Genomic DNA, 23,651 nt, shown 5'->3' with positions numbered 1-23,651 from the left:
CTGACTACACTCACTGGGAGTTCATTCTGATAATCCAAATCCAATGTGATTGCCACATTGATAAATAAATCTATAATTTCCTGAGAAAGACGTAGACTAATTTTACATATAAAGCCATATGGTTTTACCATCACCACCACCAACCAGAAATGTAAACCTTTTTGATGGCCTTAACTTAAAATGTTTGGGCATTAGGCATTTTATAAATTTAAGCACACTCCCAATCAAGGGTGCCAGGTACGAGAACACTGACAATATCAGGGGGTATTGGAAAGGTTTGAGATTATATGAAAATGATTTTATGAAAATTGAATAATATTTGAAGTTTAATTTTTTTTTACGTCGTTGAATGTTTTAGACATCAATATCATAAACCAAGATAATACAATCATAACAATTGCCACTATGTAACTGTACTAAACAACATGTATTTGACTTGTATCTGTTGGACCACTGCATGACGTTGCCCGCTCCTTGAGTGTGACACGGCCACAGCTGCGGTGCTACTGTCTCTTTAAATTTCCCTTCTACTCCGTTGCCCCGGTAACCCGGAAGTTTCCCCGCTCCTCGCGCCTCGGCTCCGAGTGCTTCCTGTTTGAAAAAAAATCAAGGAAGCAGCCGCGAATGGAGAACCGCCTGCACTAATGGTTCGTGAGTCAAACTAACAGCATGCATGCGTCTGATTTTCTCTGCGCGAGCTCGTGTCCACCATTTAAAAAGCAAACAAACGCATCAGAAACACATTTAGCCATTTACCCTCAAGCAGCCGCCGTGCAAAGCCTCTGCCCACACAATGTAAAGTTCCAAAACACCTACTTATACCCTAACTTAATAAACGTTTCAATTACGTTCACGGCAATACTGCACTGTCTAAATAAAGATGTGTGTTCGACTAGAAGTTTGACGTCCGTTAACGCTTTGTTGCACGTCAGCTAGGTTTGTTTTGGAAGCGTTTTATTACATAAGCTTCATGTAGCTTGAAGTAACAGTTCAATCAATGTTATGCTCGGCTGTGTCAATGTCGCAACTTTGCAGCCATTACGTTACATAACACACTGACTCTAGAGGAAATGTCTTGGCACAATAAAGAGCATTTAGATGTGTCTTGTCTTTTCATTTTCTCTGACAGGGAGAACCTCGTAGAAGCTAGAATCCATGCTCCTTGGTCGCGGTGCTTCACTTCTGATTCTCTGGATTGTTATTACTATGGCCCAGGTCTCTCAGGAAGACAGGGAGAAAACGACTGCACTCAAAGGTGAAGAGTGCAATCTCTGTTGTAGTAGCGCTCGTGACTGGACATAGTGTTACTGTTGCATGCACTTTTTAAATGAAATATTAATGCATGGATTATGGGTTGCATCATGTATTGCAAAAGCTATAGCAATATTGACCAACACAATAATCAACGTCTAAACCACCAAATTCCTCCATCTGGTAGAAACCTGCTGTTTTCTCTTGTAAAATGTGTGTTTTTAAATGAAAAAGGCAGATATTATGTAGTATTTTCCTGTTAATATTCACTGTAAAGATTTTTTTTTTTTTTTACATTTTCAAAGGATAAAACACAAAAACAAACAGAACACAACCAGAGAGCAAAATGTGAACAATATTACAAATAGACATCAACAAATTTAAATTAAAAAAGTCCCATTTGGTCCATAGTCGTTCAAATTTGTCCATTTCCAAATTAAGTTTGAATGCATTTTTTTCAATTTCCCTGAAATTATTGTGTCAAAATGTTTATTCAATAAATGCTGAAATTATTCATATTTTTTCTTATTCAGTCTAAAATTAACCTTAATTTATAGTTTTTTGTCTCTGTTATGTTCATATAACTTAATATGAAAAAGAATATTACAATATATACCAATAACTGCAATAATTTTCAATACTATGCAGCCCCACTTATAATACATCATATTAAACTATAACAAACTTAGGGATAGGACAAGATCTGGTGAGAAAAATATGCCACACGATTGTGCGCACAAGTGAAAAATGATTTTGTGAGATTTGTTTACTTTGTGTTTACTTTTGGCTTGATAACACGTCACGGGTCAGATCTGTTCAGTAGTGCACCTGTAAGAGTAGACAATACAAACATTGACTATTACATACGTCACGGTTAGTGTTGAGTATGATTTACTTGATTAATCCTTGTGACAAAATAACATGAAAATACTTATCTCTATGGCATGCAATGTTTACTTTTGTTATTATGTTATCTCTTAGACCTGCTATCAAGAATAGACTTGGATGAGCTGATGAAGAAAGATGAGCCACCGTTTTCTTTCCCCAAAACACTGGAGGAGTTTGAATACGCCTTTAATGAAAGTAAGGCAATGAAATAAAAACACTATGTAAAATGGACAATATAATAGATCTCCCACATCATATGACCCATTTTTTAAATTTGCATTTATGCCAGGACAACAGTAGCAGAGTAATATAAAATATAAATAGATCTTTGCACCATAAATAACAATTACTCCAGTCACGAATGAGTCAATGGGGTCTGTTAAGTTCCAAATCTCAAAGGTTAGCCCAATTACTCATCTCATCCCTGTGCTTAATTGAATAATAGGATAATTGCATAATTTAAGACCTCTGAGGTATAGTTCTGTGACTTTAGTTAGACCAGACTGAATGAGAAGGTGAGCCATAGTTATTGTGGCCATGGTTGTTCTTCTGGCTCTTAATATTCCCCTGTAGTTGTTTTCCCCGCTCTCTCTCCCCCTCTGTTCTCTGTCAGTGTCTCCGCTGGCTGTCTGGCTGGCTGAGTGGGGGACATGTTGTGTACTCTACGGCCCGTCAGTAACCTACTCAGCCTTGCCCTGCGCCTGACGTAGTATTTGCATAACCTCGCTGTGCCTAAAAACAGACACACCAGAGACTTACCCCTCAGCCATCAGTGTGCCACCAGCCTCTTCCTCTGCCTGCGCTAGTCACAGCTCACTCCCTGCATCCTTCCACCTTTTTTTTTTTACCGCATTCCTCGCAGCTTTTACTGGCCCCATCTTTTAAAATCCTCCCAAAATAAAACCCACATACGCTCAACCTACTGAGCTCACAAAATAAAGGCAGATATCCAACCATCCGACTATCAGTATGGCTTTCCAGTTTACTTGTTTTTGAAAGGTGTCTTTTCTATTAAAGCCTCGATAGCCCCCGAGGCAGTGTCTCTAGTATGTCAGTCCACAGACACTCTGGCTAGCAGGCATTTCTTTAGCTATACCCAGGCTACCTTTGACTGAGACAGGTGGAACAAAAATGTTAATTTGACCATGTAATGATGTGAATACAGACGAGGCTGTGTACAATAGTTTGCAGGTATCTTAATCACTGAAGTTGATGGCTTCATCTCACTAGCCCTCCGGTTTTCCATTACTGGAAATCCAAGGTTATGTACACCTAATTAAGCGGCCAAATTGAGAACAGAATGCTAATTATGACTGAAAAGGAGAAGTAAAGTTGGGAAAACGTTATTCCTCTGAGAGAATGCGTTGGAAGAGGCAATGAAGCTGATCACCCCCAGCCCTCCCCCAAACCCCCACACATACACGCAGTTCGGCTTTCTGTGAGATTTCATTTATAGCTCCCTTCTTCCTCCTCTTAGGCACTAGTGTTTAGATCATCACACCACCATGAATGCATAATTGATTTTCTTCAAGGTACTTTTTTGCTCACTGCTTTACTTTAACTTTATGCCCATTGCCTGCAATTTCTTCCAGGCACAAGTCTGCTTTTTAATTTGACTTTGTGACAAACATGCTCACATTTACAAGTTGTCTAACAACCATAACAACTGAGGCAATACGCAGCAGGTTACGTTTGATTGAGGGGTTATATAGTAGAACGTGTGAGCTGATAACAAATTAACATATTACAGAAGACACAAGTAAATAACTGGAATATAATGATCGATAGCCTGAAGCCAAAAGGGGATATGTGCCCTCTTTTCCTGGATTGCTCTTTTAGGCTGTACTTATAAAGGTCATATATATGGATTCATTGTTGATGAATAAACCAGGCATTCTGTCCAACAATGGTGACATTCATAGATGTTTTAGAGCTATTTAGGTTTTCATATAATTATATGTATTGGCTGCAAATGTTTTTTTTTTCTCAGACAATTTTGTGTGTTGCAACTGTGCCATAACTCACTACGAACAACTACCAGCTTTTTAATTACCTCATTTGTTACTTTACCCCACCTTATTTTCTGGTATACTGTGTTATTTACAGTTACTATAATTATGAACCACCGCTTGACTCCCTTTTACACTGCTATTATTGTGTTTTGAATGGAGTGAGTTCAATTTGCTGTACTTGGTCAGAATATAGAGAAGCAAGAATCATGATGGGAGACATACCAGAGTAAACAGCTGTGAACGCGAATCATTTGCAAGCTGTCTCTTCTTGGCATGCCAGGCCATCCAGAGTGTATTGGTTTTATGTATTCCTTTATATATTTATATCCACGGCGGCCGGAGGGGATGATTGTGTACATTAACAGTCTGCCCCAGGGCAGCTGTGGCTACTATAGTACTTTACCACCACATGATGCGGGGTGAATGAATAATGATAACAGGCTCAAAACAAAATCAAAGCACTTTTGTTTTTGTGCCCATTTTTTCTTAGCTGAACTTAAAGATATTAAACATTTTCTATATACACAAAAAAAAATCTCTCAAATATCATCAAACTAATCCATCCCACTTCACTGGTGTGGCATATCACGATGCTGGTCAGACATTGCAGTGTATATTGCACAGATGTGCCTTGGGCTGGCCACAATAAAAGGACACTGAAATGTTCAGTTTTATCACAAAGCACAATGCCACAGGTGTCGCAAGTTGTGAGAGAGCGTGTAATTTGTCATGCTGACTGCAGGAATGTGCATTGCATTGATAAGCCGTCTACAAACACGTTATAGAGAATTTGAAACCAGCCTCACAACCGCAGACCACATGTAACCACACCAGAACTCCACGTCCAGTAGGGTTGTGTTCAAAATATCGATACGGCGATATATCGTCACGGACTCCGTATCGATACGCGATTTTTTTTCACACGTTGGCCACACATAGGCCACACATAGGCCACACGTAGGCCACACGAGGTGCACGAGGTGCAATAGTACCTTTGATATGCTGTTTGTGCTGTGCAGAAGATGCTGCTGCAGCATGTTCAGATCATTACAATTGTTTGGCATGCAATACTTCCTTATATTTCTATTTGGATCAGTTGGTTGGATTTATGAAGTTATCAGAGCATAATGGATTTATAAATAAGTGCTTTGTGGATAAACATGAAATTTCATAAATTTTCTCAGAGTAAAAACATTACTCATTTGGTACATTTTTAAGACCCTTTTATCAAAAATGTATTGGGATACGTATCGTAATGAGGGAATTGTATCGGAATATACAAGTATCGGGATACGTATCGTATCGCGAGGGTCTTGGCAATACCCAGCTCTAACGTCCAGCATGTTCATTTACAAGATCATCTGAGACCAACCACCTGGACAGCTGCTGCAACATTCGGTTTGCTTAACCAAAGAATGTCTGCACAAACTGTCAGGAACGTCTCATGGAAGCTCATCTGCATGCTCCTCATCCTCATCGGGGTCTCGACCTGACTGTAGTTTGATGTCGTAACCAACTTGAGTGGGCAAATGCTCACATTCAATGGCACTTGGCACGTTGGAGAGGTGTTCTCTTCACAGATGAATCCTGGTTTTCACTGTTCAGGGCAGATGGCAGACAGCGTGTGTGGCATCGATTTGCTGATGTCAACGGCCCAATGTGGTGGTGGGGTTATGGTATGGTCAGGCATATGTTATGAACAACAAACACAGATGCATTTTATTGATGGCATTTTGAATGCACAGAGATACCGTGACAACATCCTGAGGCCCATTGTTGGGCCAGCTACAACCATCACCTCATGTTGCATAAGATAAAGATAATGCACAACTCCATCTTGTAAGGATCTGACACAATTCCTAGAACCTAAAACATCCCAGTTCTTGCACACTCACCAGACACCTTTAATAGAATAATATATCCAAATGTGTCTTGAAATGAAATCGCAATTTTTGAATGGTTGCAATTACTAAATCACAAAGACTGCTAAGTGACATCATTTTCTCTGACAACAACAAAATGCACTTTCTTATTCTGTATAAAACTTAACCTTGCCAGCTAGATGAATTCTCGCAATTTTTGTCAGTTCACAAACTCTTGAGAATCCATCTTGTTTGGCTCCCACTGATTTGCAGTACGCACCAGGGGTGTAACGGGCCAATCACATGGCATTTTGGGACTGGAACCAATCACAGAGCAGCATTGTGGTTTTGGCGGAAGTCAAAACAACCCGAACCAAACGGCCGTACTTGGGCCTATTTTAGGAGAAATACAGACTATTACACACAATGGTGCTTTGAACCTTTGTGGATGAGATAGAGGACTGTGCTTTCTGATCTCTGGATTTAACACAATTAAGATTTTTCTGCTTCTTCCGCTGTAGTGAGGCTTCGACCAATCAGTGGGAAGTCTTTTTTTGACGTCCTGACGGCTTTCGGGCAGAGTACGGTATATAAAACCTAACCCTGTAGTTGCTCTCCAAACATGTGCTGAAATACATGTGATTTTTGTATCAGTTTAGCAGCTCATACTCATACAGTCTTTTTATCTCCTGGTTTTAAAACTATACATTCAAATCAAATCAAATCAAATCAATTTATTTATGTAAGGCCCAAAATCACAACAACAGTTGCTTCTGAGGGCCACAGGGAGAAATGAATCAACAATGTCTGTGGTGGCGAGGGAGTCAGACAATGTCTGTGGTGGCGAGGGACGATGTCCCAGGGTCCTCTGTCCTTAGACTCTCCTTCTCGGCCAGGAAAAACTACAAAAAAAACCTCTTTGGGAAAAAAGCGTAGAAACCTGGAGGAGTTCCAGTGAAGGAGAGATCCGACTCTCACAGACGGACAGACGGACACGAGGGAGACTGGAGCTGGACCCACTCTTCAGGCAGATGAGGGACCGTCTGAGTCGAGCTGGACCCACTCTTCAGGCAGATGAGGGACCGTCTGAGGCGAACTGGACCCACTCTTCAGGCAGATGAGGGACCGTCTGAGGCGAACTGGACCCACTCTTCAGGCAGATGAGGGACCGTCGGAGGCGAGCTGGACCCACTCTTTGGAGTGGGTCCAGCTCCACCACTGTTTTTACATCGAAAATCTAATAGTAATCGCAATACTTGTCAGAAACTAAAATTACAATTAGATATTTTACCAATATCTTTTCTGATTTCTGATTTTTGTTTTCAGTCTGATTTACTCCTCTTTAAAAACTTTCTTTGATTGTAATTAAATTGAAACATCTGACCATCTCTTCTCCACAGACGGGCAGCTGAGGCATATTAGGACTGGTGATCCTTTTGTATTCAATGCCAGAGAGGATCTCCACCGCTGGAACCAAAAACGCTATGAAGCCCTTGGAGAGGTAACAAACGTCTGAAACGGAAGGAGAAATAGAAGTGTAACACATACATTCTGAAGCGTTTGCGTTTGCATTTATTAGACCTCTGTACGTTTAAAATGTGTACCTTGAGGATCTTGCTTTGTGGCAGTTAAAAGTAAAAAGAGTTGCAGATGTTTTAAAGGTTGAAGCACAAGAGAGGAGAATTATAATCAGTTTAACCTTCTTCCTGATTATTATAATGATATTACCAGATTATATACTACTGTCAAATGTTATTGTTAATGTAAACCCCATACATGTACCACTACATCTTACTACTACCCATTTATAACCCATTTATATATTTATTTAAGTAGGAAGTTGTTGTTTAGCTTTAAGTGATACAAGTGTTTTTCTTAAACATATATAAGGGTTGAAGCCCTCTTTGCATTACATTTCCTTTGGTACAACAGCACAGTTTGCATTAAGATAATTAGACAAATGTTCTTTGTAATCACTTTTTCACTTTCATTCGCATCCACACGACTCGTTCGTAACTTTTAATTGTTGTTCATATTCTTTGATGTTCAAAGCAAAGTGATTCATTCGTTTGTGGGATTACCTGCTGTTTTATTTATTGTTGCACGTGCAGGTATACAGGCACAGGCACTCCTTTGAGAACAGTTGCTTAGATTCTATCTGACAAACATCTAAAAGGCTCAAGAAATAAACACTTATAAAAGAAAGCATAAACGCTGCACTGTAGAAACAGAAACAAAAAACTAAACTCATACATCCTGGAGGATACCAAAGAATTGCTTTATGACATTTTTTAAAATAATCTTCAAGTAATTATTATTATTCTTAAAAAATACTAAGATGTCACTTCATACCGCCTTCAGTACAGTATATATGTTTTGCTGCTTCTTGCAGGGAAAACAGTTCCTTAATGCTTAATACAGCTGGCCAATTTTTTTTGGAGGAATAAGTGGGTGGCTGCATGCATCTTGTCTGTAGAATGATCTGAGGTCTGGATTGGAAAGTTAGCTGTTTGAATGTCTGTTAAGTTACTGTGTTCATTAATGTTAATTCCTGAGGATTTGCACTGTCCATAGCTTTCAACACCTCCTACACTCTATTGTGTTTAGTTTTCAGCATCTTGTTCTGCTCTTCTGTTCGCTGCTGTACAGTATGCTGGAGGACCTGGTGTGTGTCCGTGGATGTTTATGCTTGTGGTTGTCTGATAGGGGGCTGGGGAGGCCTGTATTGTCAGACACATCATAGCACCAGATGTCCAATTTGCACATCAGCTTCGTCTGAATGGAGAGCTACATAGAAGGAGGGAGAGGAGTATGTGTGATGGCCTCCAACCAAAAGAAACCAATAGGAACAAAATGTGAGCTCAATGCGTTGTAAATCATATCTCTTTATTCGATATGTAGGACAAAATATATTTTGGAAGCTTATTGCAAACATATTTTGGGCTATAAATCGAAGAATGTCAAGTGTACTCGAGCTGTTCTATCAAGGTATTCTCTCTTATTGATAGAATTTAGAACAATGTTTGCTGTGGCCTTCAAGTTACTTTCTCCAAATAACTAATTCAAAGATTCTATTTCTATTCTAATTCACAATCTATTGCCAGTTTTGCCCTACTTGATTTCATCACTCACACAAATAGTTTGTTACAAAGTGACATAGTTGAGGTTAGTTAGATTTGAACAGTGTCAGGTAAGACTGATAAATCGACATGTGTTATGCACAGTGCACGGTGTGGTGGGGTCACCTCTGCCTGTGCAGGTGTCACTCGCAGTCTCTGTGATTTCTCTCATTCTCCATGTGTGTGAATCTGTGTGATAGCAGCAAAGCATAGGGTCTGGCCCAGATGGAGCTCTATTAAGCTGTTAATAAATGAGGATTCTTCACTGCTCTGCCTGCATCTGTGGAATGAAAGGCACGCACACATTTTTGAACACACATTGTGGACACAGACACACACTGAATCAGAATATTATAATGATGTAAAGCCAGCCAGATGGCTGCATTAGAAGCTCTCTTTCTCTCTCCATCTATCCCAGTCTCAGGCATTCTCTGTCTTTATTCTTTCTTAGTGGTCCTTTTACATTTCCCTAAATGTTTGGGTTTTAATCTAAGAATAAAGGAATTTCAATGATTTTCTGATCAGTTGTCTTTGGTGGGCAGGACTGACATTACACATTTCCAAATGATTCAGTTTCTGTTTTATACTGTCCCTGGCTGTACCACGTTACATAATAAACACTAATTTAGATGAAGCCCATTGTAGCTGTCTTTGACGATGATAAGCTTCACGCTGCAGATGAAACGTTTAGACTTGGTCATGCTTGCATTATGGGATAATTGCACATTAATCAGACAGTAATACACAGGACAACTGTGACACTGCTTTGTTATCTTTTGTCTAGAAAACGACTGTCTACATTGGTTTAATTCAGTGCTGGAGCATACAACGCCCAGTTAACTGTGACCAGATACTTTACTACTATCTGTATGCTCTTAATATAACAGAGAAGGGTGGATGACAGCACCAAACCTTGTCTTTACATGTTTTTTTGCTCACTTTTACTGTACTATTTTTAAACAATAGCTTTAATCTTAAAATTGAATCAATATTTTGGCTATGAGTAGATGTTTTGTCTGTGACCTCAAAATACCCTGAGGCCCTACACCAGTCGTGGAGCTCTTTGCTGGAAGTTAATAGGATCTCTTTAAAGTGAAACTGTAAATGACAGCTGTCCGAAGTGATTCACTGGCTCCTATCATGTATCCATTCCCCAAACACTTCATCAGTGCTGCTTCAGCTTTCCCTTGTAGGGAAGGGAGCCAAACATATAGGCAGATATACCCAGCTGAGAGAGAATGGGATGCAGGATACAGGATGAGAGAGAATATAATGGATGAATTGGCAGAGAGACTTGCAATGTTTATGTAGTATGTTTATGTAGTATCTTCTTTAGATGTACAATGTACATTGTCAGGCAGTAACTAGTTACAAAGTAAGGTTACTTACCAAAAGAGAGTGTGTGGCCCTTCTGAAGCCAAGCCTTCTCCTTGTGAACTGCACTAGCAGCTTGTACTGGTTGGTCTGGTGATGAGTGTCAGCCCCTCAATCAGCAGACGACAGTGTTGAATAAATACAAAATCAAATCAAAAAGGTATTTATTTCACATATATATATATATATATATATATATATATATATATATATATATATATATATATATATATATATATATATGATTCTCCTCAATATTACACAGTGCCATTTATGTGGAATCAAGATAAATAACAAAAAGTTGAACAAATAGGGAGATTTTAATTTCACAAATTGCTTCCTGAGCTGTATGTTTTCCAAAGTAATCTATAGTAATCTGCAAACCAATTGCTTTTGAAATAAAGTAATTGGAGTAATATTGATAAGATTACTTTTAGGAGGAGTAATCAGTAGTCAGTAATTCGATTATTTCTACAAAGTAATCTGTCCAACACTGCAGATAACACACGAGTGAGCAGGTCATTACAGGAGGGTGTGTTGAAGAGCGGGTACAACAGCAGTCGGCGAGTGTAAACAGTGTGTCTGTCAGTGAGCGCTTGAGAACTGTGTCTTCCCCCGGGGGAGCTCTCTTTCCTCTGACACAAGAATGACAAAGACCTCATGGGATATACTCCAGTCTCTCTCACTCTTTGTTTCTCTCTTGGACTGACAGACCATAAATTCACAACAATGGGGCCTATTTTGATACTACTTACTGTTGGTACATAAGACTGACTTAAAATAAACAACCTTTCTATTGCCTTATGCACTTCATTTTATCCTGCCGCTGAGGGTGCTTTGCTGCTGTTGCTACTGTTGTTATTGTGTATTGTTTGAAGGGATCTTCTTTTCCCTTTCTTTCCCTCTCTATTCTCCGGAGAAGAGGAATGCTTTTCCTGGGTGCAGTCAGTGATATAGCATATAGCTGCTCTTTTACACTCATTATATAAACAGCTTTTGAAGCCTCTCTGTGCTCTCTGTTTCTTATGGCTAAGTGGCTTTTGGAGAGGGTCCTGGACTTGTGAGACAAGAGGTGTGTGCATCAGTTATGCATGCAGTCTCACACATACTGTAGACATCATTTTATAAACTGTATTAAATGGATGTTTCTGGACATTTTTTGTCATATAAAGATAGTATAAAGATACATTTGTGAAAACTTTTTTCTATGGAAATGCTGTAATTCTGCATTTTACCTATAAAATGGTAAAGTAAAGTAAAGGTAAATTTAACACCGTAGTTTCAAAAGTAATCTAAAATATTTATACAAAACAAGTATTTACAAGTTGTAAACAAAATAGAAAGAAGGTAGAAAACTGACTCAAAAATAATAGGACTATGAGAAAAGCACAGAATGAGAGACGCATACTAAGTCAAATACTGACGACGAGTGTCTCAGCGAGACACAGAAACAAGGGGCACAAAGACCAGCTACCCAGAGTGGCAGGGCAGCAGAGCTTATAAGGCCCTGCTGGAGCAAGTGGGGCGGGATTGATTGGCCAGGTTCAGATGCCACAACAATCTGGGACAGAGAATCATCTGGAAGCTTGGACCAATGAGGAAGTAGTCTGAAGAGCAGTCCACCACCCACCAAACCAAACCTGAGCAGATTTGCATGAAGAAAACATGGGCTTGAGCTCCACAAAGGAGGGGATCCAGAGACCAGGGGTCGTAACAACCCTTTTTCAGACACATTGATGACTCATTTAGTACTAATGATCATTGCCTATGGTTTGTGGCTTGATTGAACCCTAAACTTGAAACGTTAATTGGTTAATTGAAACTAATTGAATAGTAAAATAAATGTAAACTAATTTAGTAATTGAATAATCTGGTCTATACACAGACTCCAAAACATGTCATTCTAAGGGAAGAAGCTTCATGACTCTTACAGAGCAATGATTGCGTCAAAATGGCACGTGAAATCTATAAATGTTGTGTTTTTGATCAGGATGGCCTCAAAGCATCACATCTTCATCTGGATCGAATTCAGTAACAATCTCATGTACTTCCTGCTGCAGCTGAAGAAGGCAAAGCTGCCAGTGCAGATGATGGTACAGTTCTACACGGCCATCATCGAGTCCATCCTCACCTCCTCCATCACCGTTTGGTACGCTGGAGCCACAGCCAGGGACAATCAGAGACTACAGCGCATTGTGCCTCTGCTCAGAAGGTGATCAGCCGCAGACTTCCATCTCTGCAGGACCTGTACGTCTCCAGGGCTCTGGGACGAGCAGGTCGGCTCATAGCCGACCCTTCTCACCCTGGACACGGACTAGTTGAGCCACTCCCCTCAGACAGGAGACCACTCCCCTCAGGCAGGAGACCACTCCCCTCAGGCAGAACCTTCCGACATAAGAACAATTTCTTTCCCTCTGCTGTTGGACTCATGAACACTTCCTAAGCACTTTGCACTCACTGCACTGTTCACTTTTATTGCACTACATACTTTATTTTATGTACATATCATGTCTATTTTTAACTTTACTTACCTATTTTTAATACTGAGTATTTATTTATTGTCCATTGTTTTTGTATTCATTGTTCAGTGTTTGATGTTTGTGTTGCACCGAACCACCAGGACAAGTTATTATGTTTCGTGATTCCTGTTCATTGACAAATGGCAATAAACTTTATTCTGATTCTGATATTCATGGGCCGTTCTCGATTCAAACTACTAATCGCTTAATCAAAGGATTAAGGACTGCAAGAATAATCTGTTACCCAAAACAAATCTGTGCATACCTACAATACGATTGTCTTGAGCAGTATTTAGAGGACTTGCATCACTTAATATGTATCAACTTGGTCAGTGCTTGGAGACTCTTCCACTCGTTTCATGCATCTTTTTTCCTGTTGTGTGAAGCACTTTGAATTGCTCTACAAATAAACTTGCCTAAACTTGCCTTGCCTTCTTTTTCACCCTCAAAATTTGTGGTGGGCAATATAGCAAAATGTAGATAATATTATGAATGTTGTTTTGAAGACATGCAAACGTAATGTAAATTTTGTAACGTTTATGTTACAGTGCATTTCTGTCATTTGTCTGATTATCAAACCTGAACTAATATGTTTAAAGACATATTTGTTGTAGTTTTTACACAAATTCTGTTTGACTGACATAATATACTCTGAATATTGTTATCGGCATACTTAGGAGATACATTTTTGCCTACTTGATTTTTGTTCAGGGTAAATGAGCAATGAGAAATACTCTTTCTGCTTTAGTGTCGGAGTCAAGTTTAAAAACAGCAAGTCAAATTACTACTGTTATTAGTGATAGTGAGATCAGAGGTCAAGTCACTGATAAAAAAAAAAAGATCAAGTTCAGCGTTTGTGAATTTTTCTTTTTGAATATTTCTTATAAAAATACAATGAGATCAAATGGGGAAAACAGGCACAAGAGGTGTCAGGAAAAGTCCCTCAAAACATTTCCTCCCTCAGAGATGTCTAGACAGTTATATGGTTAAGGGCACGACTACATAGAAGGAGTACTCCACACATAAGAGTTTGTGTATCATTGTTGCCTCGTGCGTTAAGCTTGTATTGTTGCCAGTGAAAGCTTCCCGCTGGCATTTCATTAAGCCCTAATAACACACAGGTAATTAGGTGACAAAGAGGCTTTTCTTGCTGCACTGATCAGCTGCTGAGCCTCCGTCCTTCAGGTCTGGCACAGCAGGCAGGGGTGTGATATGCTTGTGTGTTTCCGTCAAATGTGTCTTAAACCTTTCAATGTAATAAAAATGTGTTGTTTTATGACATCAAGAATGTCAGTGCACAAAGTACAAATTAATAAAATTGAGAAATGGCAAAATTAAATCCTGCATCAATTTAATGTCACCTTTTTTAATTTTAACATACCGGTACATATTGGAAATTAATAATATTTAAACGATTTGTTTTGGATGTACATGAAATAATTAAATGGAAAACGCTGACATAATATAAATGCTATATTTCTGTTTTTGAACTTGTTTAACATTTACCAGTTAATATTCAGCCAGCTACCAATTGGGTACATGCATGCAGGCATGTATCATTTCTATTAACCATTCACTTGGTCAACAAGTTTCGATGAATAATAACGATGTCATTATTTTCCATTAATATTATAACTTTCACAATAGTGCAGTTTTGTCAAATTGCCAACTCAAGTAGGACACAATTTCAGCAAATAATCCAATAACAATTTCCAATGCAAATACGTAGCTAGCTCTGATGAACAAAACCACAATACACTGTACTCTTAAACACAGGGAAAATAGAGGATGGGGCTGGGGGGGGAAAAGAAAAGCAAAATGGAAAGGAAAATTGTTGAATTCCACTCAGCCATGAAAAGTTTGTCCTGGGGTTGGAGTGACTCGGTATACAAGGCTCTTTAGTGCTTTGGCTGCAAGGATAAACATAACTTACATCAGGCCGGTGTCCGTAGAGCAGAGTTCCTCTCCTGGCACTTACAACCTGCTCTTTTACACACTTTCCATACACACAGACACACACACACACACACAAATGCAGACACACGCACACGCGCACGGACACGCACACACGCACACGGACACGCACACACGCACACGCGCACGGACACGCACACACACACACACACACACATACGCACGAATGCAGACGCACGCACACACACACACGGACTCACACGCACACACATGCACATGCACGCACACGGACACGCACGCACACGGACACGCACACACACACACACACACACATGCACACACACAGACACACGCACGCACACACACACACGTTGGGTTTCCATGCTTTGTGAAGACATTATATAGACTTGCATTCGTTTCCTGGAGACGGTTCCACATTTTAAACAGATTTTTTTTTTTTTAAAGCACAGCATACAGTATTTTTTTCTCCAGTTCATAAACAAACAAACAACAACATACAGGACATACAGACACGCATAGTAAGTGACAAAGGATATAAATGAAAAGTCTATTTCAAGAAGCACACATAAAAACCTTTACAGTGCAGACACAGACTTTACTCAAATTCAGTCTGAAATCTTCTTTTGTAAAAACCTTTTTGGGCAGCAGTTTCTTCTTCGTCTGATTGTACACAATGTTCTTTTAAATGATGATCATATTCTACAAAATGAAAAAAGTAACTGATTTTGTATTTTTTCCATACATATACATATTCTAGTAGTGTTGATGGGGAGCATAGTTCTAAATAAGAATTCACATTTTGCGGTATTTTTTTGCATTTCACCCGAGAATGCAGCCACAACATTATAATACCAGAATAAATGGCCAATAGAGTCTAGTTCAGTAAAACAAAAACAACACTTTTTTCTCTCTGTGGATACAAATTGTAATATTATGTTTTTTTAATACAAAAATAAATCTACCTTGATAATCTTTATTCTATGGGATGAGTTGATATTTTTATAGCTTCTTTCTGTAATGTCTTCCTATAATGTATTTAAGTAGAGATTATTAATACTGTTGTTTATCTTCTTTTTATCTTTTCCATTTATTGTTTCTTACAGAAGGTCGGTGTTCTGATAACTTCATAATTTTACACAACACAGGAGTGAGCTCTAAGAATAATGTGCAATACATATTTTCTTTTGTTGATATACTTTTGATATACTTTTTTAATGCAGGCATACACCGTCACAAGATGATTTACTTTTTGATTTATTACGGTACTTATTTGTAAATCTGGATTATGTCAAGGAGGCGATCTACTGTAAAAACCTGTGAAAAATCAATGGGCATCGGATAATCTTTTGTCTTTTCTTTTCCACAGATTATCACTCAGTATGTTTATGAGTTGCTGGAGACGCAGTGCAACATGACCAGAGTGTACCTGCCAGTAAGTACTAGCAAAGAAAATACACACTTCTTCCATTTCTGCTCCTGGAGATTAAAGGATTATTAAATATTAAAATTGATGTAAAATACCTTGCCTCCCTCTGTGACTGTAAAATGTGTTCTGTTCCATAATCCAAAAAGGAAACGGCTTTGAGTGAGTTTGTAAAAAAATAATAATGATCCAATCCAGATAACTAATCAATACTGAAACTAGTTAAAATTTTCTTTCTTTTTCATAATTCGTTAAATACCAAATGGTAATATTGATGGCTCTTATTCTGTTGTATCGGACTGTTTTTAATCATTGTGGTATTGAAATTGGTATTGAGCCCTTTACCTTAGCATCAGAATCAGGTTTGCAATTTTAATACTGTAACAACACTTTGAGCGACTATCGTAGACTGTCTTTCTCATACTATTTTACTCTTTAATTCCCCCCCTCCCATCATCTGCTCACATTTTTTGTGCAAAAGTGCCACAAATGAACTGTATTGTGTCGTGTCGTTTCAAAGCTCCCGAGCTGCTGCGTGCTGATGCCTAATCTGTTTTGCATTCAATAGCTATGCAGAGGACTTTTCTATTATGGCATCTAAGAGTTATTCTTTGCTTTGCTTTATCCATCCACAGAGCAACCACTTGATCTCTTCCATTTGTTGTTGTTAGCATGTTTTTGCCCCCACCCTTTACCCCGCTGTTCTATTTTTTTTTTTTTTCAATGTTTATAAATCTTGTGATCATTTTTCAGCCCGCGTTTATGGGGATGTTAGCTCGAGCTGGTGTTTAGTGCATAGCAGCTCCGGCGCTAACAGTGTCCATAAATCACCAAGCCAGAGACACAGCGCCTTTCATTAGCCCCCGTACACTTTTACAGGTTTATCTGCCTGCCCTATTTGTCTCATTATTCCTTTAGAAAATTGCTCTATTCTGGTTTTCCGCTGCCCACCCGCCTCTATGAGTACGGTGTGTGTGAGTGTAATTGTGTGAGTTGGCGGTGGGTCCATGTCCACCTGTATGGTGTTGAACTTGTGACCGCAGATTTTAAGAAGATTAACCGCCAGCAAGTATAGGGAAAGGGAATGAATGAAGATTTTCTCTCCCTCTCGCCTTGTTTTGTCATCTTGGATTAAGTTCTTGCAGCTGCCACCCATTGCTTTTTATGGACTCTGTCTCCAGAGATTTTCCCAGGCCACAGGCACACTCATATTCACGGGCGAAGGACAAAGTTAACTTGTAGTTCTGCACAAAAATGGAAATGTATGCGTACAATGTCAAATTATAGCATTCTTTGGTTTGAGTCCAAGGTTTGCTCGTGTAAAATTCATATCTATCGATGTGAATATTTGCCAAACCACACAATTCTTAACTGACGGGGCAAAACAGAGACTTTATTAAAGCAAAATGAAATTCCCAGAGACTAGAACTAACTCACAACTTAACCGTGACCGTTTTGGGACTAAATTGAACCCAAACAAAAGCTGGCGTACACAGCTTAACCTGTACTGAGCCAGATCTGAGCTAGAACTCAAGACAAGACAATGATTTAACCTGGACAACAGTACTTCATCTTCAGCTGGATTAATCAGGACCAGGACAAGGAATGGAAAGATGAATTGTGATTATTTAAATCAATCAAATTCTAAAAATTAAAACTAAAAATTATACTTGTGAGAATCTTAGAGGGAAAAGGAAAGGTAATTTGAATTTCATTTATACTCCAAAAACAGAACGCTAAATGCAGGGGTGGAAAGTAACTATTTACAAATACTCACATTACTGTAATTGAGTAGATTTTTAATTTGGCCAAAAGCACAGTTGTCTGCTTCTTTCTAAATCTATAAACAAACAAAAAAAACATGATCGCCTGCTTTGATTGGTCAGAGTTCAGAGAATATGCAGATTGTCATTTAAAAAACTGAATTCAGCTTTAAATGTTTTATTTGATCAAGTTTTGTAAAAAAAAAAATCTGATCTGAAATTGTACTGAGTCTGTGTAAATCCAAGTAGTCAGAGTTTTTTTCATGTGTACTTTTTGACAACACTACACTCATTCAGTGCATTTTACCATGAAACTGTACTATTACTTTAGTACAACTATTCAATACTCCACTGCTTAAATGTAAGTGTTTGTTATCTGGCTTTATATATCGCATTTACTTACTTTATCATTTAGAAACGGTTTACATACTAGAGGAATGGTAATTTTGTATTGAACAATGTGGAAGAAAGAAAATTAAAGATTTCTCTGTTGTTTGGTCAAACTTGAGAATTTTGTTTGTTTAAGTTTAGGTTTGTGTATTAGGTCGACGCACAAGAGGAAGAGCCTACCAGCTTCATCTATGTGACGGATGATGCCCTCTCCAACCCGTCCAAGCTGCTGGTGCTGATCCAGGGCAGCGGTGTGGTGCGGGCCGGACAGTGGGCCCGCAGACTGATCATCAACCAGGACCTGGACTCAGGAACTCAGATCCCCTTCATCACCAGAGCCATGGAGGTAATGTGCACAACAAAAGAATATGCATTTCTAGACATTAAAGGCAAAGCATTCTTTGATCTTTCTTCATTTTAATGGGGGATTGTATAAATTAATAAACAATGAGAAACTGTATTAATCAACAATGCATTTGAAATTACTTACTTGTTCCTCATTCTGGACCAGCATGTATGTTTGTAGACAAATAGACAATGATTTAAAAGATGTTCAGCTTATAACTTTACATTACTTTTGGCCTACAACAGAATTGCCAGCTGAATATGTGTTGTAAACAGAAAATAGCTTTCCTCTAGGCGTCATACCAAGTGTAAAAATGGGCACAATAGTTGTTGGGTTGTGCTATAGTTAGTCTAAACAGACTTGGAGAACCTAGTGTTCATTCATTGACACACCTTCCTCTGCCAGTTCCTTATTTAGATGTCCTTTTCACACTTTTCTTGTCGTGGCGATTAAATTTTTTCGATACGAGCAGAACAGTACAGTTTGTTTTTGCATTGTTAATCACTAATGTCTTGATTTGTCTTTATGATCATTAAATGTGTAATCAAATATGATATATATTATGATATTTCTGCACCTATTTAATACATTTGTACAAATATTTCACATTAAAGCTTGACTAATATGTTTAAAGATATTTTTTAACCCATTCACATATTGTGATCGGGATACACATTTTTGGCAAAATGGCCCACGCCTAGTGGGCCACATACTGCAACTAAGACTACAATACAATAAACCACCTGTAATTTAATAAATGCAAGCTGGATAAGTTTAATGCCAAACTGTGGAACCTTCCTGACAAAGCAATAACAATTAAATGGAGATGAGCAGCAGTTGGCGAACCCGCCACCAGAAAAGTTACGTAGTGTAACAAGAAAATAATTAAATTCCCTTGGCCTAAAGATAAAATGACAGGTGAGTGGAGCTGGCACCGGAAACAACCATTGAGTTAAAAAAAAAAAAAAAATCAAATTGTGGAGTGCGGCACAGGAGCAGAAGGGAAAAAGCTTATGATTGGTTAAAAAATGGACAGAGGGAGAAAGAAGAAGAAGGGGTTTGGAGAGGTTTGAAGCAGGACGAAAGCGAGGGAGTGACTGCAAATGGGGTGGGGACTGGCAGAGGAGAGATGGGAGTGTAGCGGGAGAGAGTAGGCAGAAGGCAGGCGTCTGACAGCTCCGCTACTGGGAGAGGGCCTCTTAATGACAGCTTATTCCTTCATGATTTCAATTCCTGACAGTCGACAGGTCTGCTTGTTGCATCATGGCAGCTGTATCATTACCTTCTGGCCCTGTCAATGCGCCGCATCCTGAGACTGAGACAGTGGAGGTGGAGGGTGCCAAGGGGCCTCGAAAAAAGGGGTTAGTTGGCGGGAGCGAAGGAGGCAGAGGGAGTCAGGATACTGGGAGGACACAGTAAAAATTGAAAAAGGGAGTGAATTGAAAGGTGAGCTCATTAGTTATTCTGTCTGGTCTGTGTATGGTTCGCTGGTTAAGTCTGAGTTGGGCTCAAGTTTGTAAGTTTTCAGACTGAATTAAAACTATTGTGGTGGTGCTCTGGCTCTCACAAGGGTTATTTTACATTATTTTGGAGTTCTTTCAAATCTTGTTGGACATTTGAAATACTGTACAACATTTTGATTGATAGTGTGATATTAATGTAATGTTTAATTTCACTGATCAGACTCATGGCAATTCAATTCAAAGCTAATACACTGTTTTGGAAGAACAAACATGTCAAAAGTGTCTGTCTAGCTCACGTATACTATTTGTATCACTTACAGTAGCTTTTGTATGTGTTTTTCATTCGATATATATGAAGTCTATTAAGCGTGCACATTATTTTCTTCTGTGTGGGCATCAGGTGGAGCCAGAGAAAGCTCATTGTATCCATTTAGTCAGCTTTAGCCAGAGGACAGTGTGTGGATGTGTGAAAGGGTCAAATGATTCTCTGCCTTGCCATGGCCTTGTAATTGTAACCCTCAGAGCAACTTGCACACACCTCTAGGTCAGGAGGTCCCAGCACGTCCTGCAGCTCAGATCAATGTACTTGACACCTTCAAAGGTGGGGGTGGGGCCCGGACCTGCTCGGAGGTTAAACCTTTTTTAAATAGCATCCCGCAGGAAGGCCGCTGTCAATAACACACCATAATTACTGGGGCCAGACCCGCCAAAGGCTGGGCTGCATGGGCCAAATTAAAAATTGATCAGAAAGAGAGAAAACATTATTTTTGTGTTTGTACCCCCAGTTCTAACAGGTACTGCCAGTCTATTTCAAATCCTTTCAGATTCAGCCACTCCAGAAGCTATCTAGTCTAAAGTACTGTAAAAACTCCCCTTCACCAGCACTTCAAAAGCGTACTTTGCTGTAAAATGTTGCTGGTTAAGTGTTTTATAGTACACGCCTGTCTGTAGCTTGCTGATGTGCTCCGGGTAATTGTAGATGTATCTAAACACGCTGTCTGAGTTTACACACCTCACAGCAATGTATTGATCGTAGCCTCATTGAGTAGCAGCATTCATTTGTCAATCACAAAACGACGTAAAGAAGATAATGTTCATCCTTAGGCATCCAAGGAAAAAAAAACACCGCTTTTTATTTCACAGGATAAATATGAGTTTATCTATTGCTTAAATGACATGATGAAAGGTTTTAGCGCAATTACTACAAATATGCACATGCAATCTAACCTTACGTTATATGTGCAATTGATCAGAAAAATCTTACAGCATCTGTTAGCTGAAGGGTGAAAACTCAAGATTGTTGCGCTTTGATCTTATTGCGACGCTTTATTTGCAAGAATACATGAATTCAACAAATTAAATCATCAAACATGTTCCCCCTGTGTGTGTTGCTGAAAGTGTGTGTTCGTGTGTGAGGTGGGGAGTAGGTCATCTGCTGCTACAGGCGCTGTGTGCACGTCCCATTGGGGAGGTTTTGTTTAGTCTCTCATCCAGAGGGCCCCAGGCGCAGAGTGGTGGATACCTCTTCGCTCTCTCCATGGGAACACTTCTCTTTGGACAGCACTCGCATACACAAGCACATCTCAGACAATAGTAGGAACAATTCATCAACCTGCGCAGTTACATCTTTCCAGCTTTTCAAACACCGGCTTGAATCACTTCAATTACACATACAAACCGCACACATTGTACATAATGCTGCTTTCATCTTCTTGTAAATTCCACCAAGTATTCTCCATTGCAACAAAGGTTAAAAAGTGCTTAGCTCGGGACAAACTAGGAGGAAATTGAGTTTTGCAAGGGGCTGGGGGTGAGCGCATAGGTGACTGGCTGTGAATTTACACTGCACTGCGCACACTATGCAGACATACACACAATCTTCCAGTGAGCATCTTTTGGGGTCAGAGTTGAAGCTTGCTTTAAGCTCTCCAGCGCTAGTGCCATGATCCTAGACTAGGCGCTCCCCACTTTGATCGATGAGCAGGAACTTGGAGCTTAAATAGAGGTTACCGGGGTTCTAGGGGAACACTGGGGTTAGAGGAAAACAACAACATTTCTTATTGGTAATTGTTTTACTGCTGCTTCTGTGTTTGGAGGGAAAAAAACATGCTGGAGGAAGTATCTGCTTTTCCTAGATAGTGTTAGTTAATAGCACGATTTTAGCATCTGTACTTGGTTGAAAAAGGTATTTAAAGACAGATAATTTGCATCAACCTGACATTGTTTATACATAGTTTTTTTCTTCTTAATTTAGACTTAAATGATGATGAAGTGTGACTTATTTTGTTATCATTTGGGTTTCATAAAGCACATTCACTCTGAGTCTTTTTCTGAAAATACTTAAAACTTGATATTTAAAAATGTAAAGAGTTATGATTTACACTGTAGATAGACTAACAGCCTACTTCAAATATTGTCAGTGTACAAGCTTGTCTTTTTCTGTATTGACATCTTTATTCATTGCATTTAGTTTAAACTCAAATTGCTAGACATAATTTGATCATTTGAATATTTATAAACAGCACTCTAGAGTGAATGGGTTTTATACTTGAGCCTGTGGCTTTATGACGCTAACATACTCCTCATGTGCGGAGTTGTAAGTGTTATAAAGTTTAGAACCACTTTCTTCTCTGGCTCAGTCCAAAATGAGGCAGAAATACCTCCTTCCTTCTTCTTTTCCTTAAACTTTGAGAGCTGCGTCATGAGGTCAACACAAATAAAGAGATTGCACTAAACCTGCAGAGTCTGAGCTCTGAAAAGTTTAAACATGAAGCACCTCTGTGATATGAACACATGCACAGATCACATTTGAACACATATTTTTCTGACTCGCCATTGGCCGCACAGCTCATGTCACAGAAATGCACATGTTCCACTAAATCCTGTCTTTAAGTCCAGCTGCAGTGGCTTCATCAGCAGACTCTAGATAAGATGCAACTCTATGTTTCTTTTCTTTAGAGGTAAATGGGATGTACAAAGGATGTTCATACTTCTATAAAGTGTGGTTTATTCAGATGATTTTATTGTATAAAGTCTGGCCATGGCAACAAAACTTTTAATTCATTACAAACTCATGGTGCGCTGGTTAGGAACGGTCTGAGGTTCCTATGCAAAAGGAGCTATGAAAGGAAGCATAATGTCTCCTTTTCTTTCTTCCTCCTGACTTCATTGATCAATTCGGACGGTCCTCATCATGGCTGACGGTGCTTAAGCCTAGACTTGTTTAACCAATTCGGATGGAGCCTCCTTCTTACTCTCATTTTCGCTCTTCGATTGTGTCTCAACCAGCACACGTGTGTTCATGTC

The 23,651-nt window shown here is 39.2% G+C and overlaps 1 protein-coding gene across 1 annotated transcript in view; it reads left to right on the top strand.

Moving 5' to 3' along the window:
• Window positions 1–568: 568 nt before the first annotated feature.
• Window positions 569–23,651, top strand: part of arb2a (ARB2 cotranscriptional regulator A) — a 112,496-nt gene continuing 89,413 nt past the window's right edge. Inside the window, exons 1-6 of the mRNA XM_072432504.1 lie at window positions 569–647; window positions 1,130–1,255; window positions 2,233–2,334; window positions 7,414–7,514; window positions 16,327–16,392; window positions 18,691–18,882. Of these exons, the coding sequence (XP_072288605.1) occupies window positions 1,156–1,255; window positions 2,233–2,334; window positions 7,414–7,514; window positions 16,327–16,392; window positions 18,691–18,882 (561 nt within the window). The 5' untranslated portion in view covers window positions 569–647; window positions 1,130–1,155. The remainder of the gene's footprint in view (window positions 648–1,129; window positions 1,256–2,232; window positions 2,335–7,413; window positions 7,515–16,326; window positions 16,393–18,690; window positions 18,883–23,651) is intronic.

This window comes from Eucyclogobius newberryi, unplaced genomic scaffold (genome assembly GCF_026437365.1).
Source record: "Eucyclogobius newberryi isolate DKJ021-1_F unplaced genomic scaffold, fEucNew1.0.hap1 SCAF_6, whole genome shotgun sequence".
Classification (NCBI taxonomy): domain Eukaryota; kingdom Metazoa; phylum Chordata; class Actinopteri; order Gobiiformes; family Gobiidae; genus Eucyclogobius; species Eucyclogobius newberryi.
The sequence above is the reverse complement of the archived record's forward strand: the minus strand, read 5'-3'. Positions and strand labels throughout refer to the sequence as shown.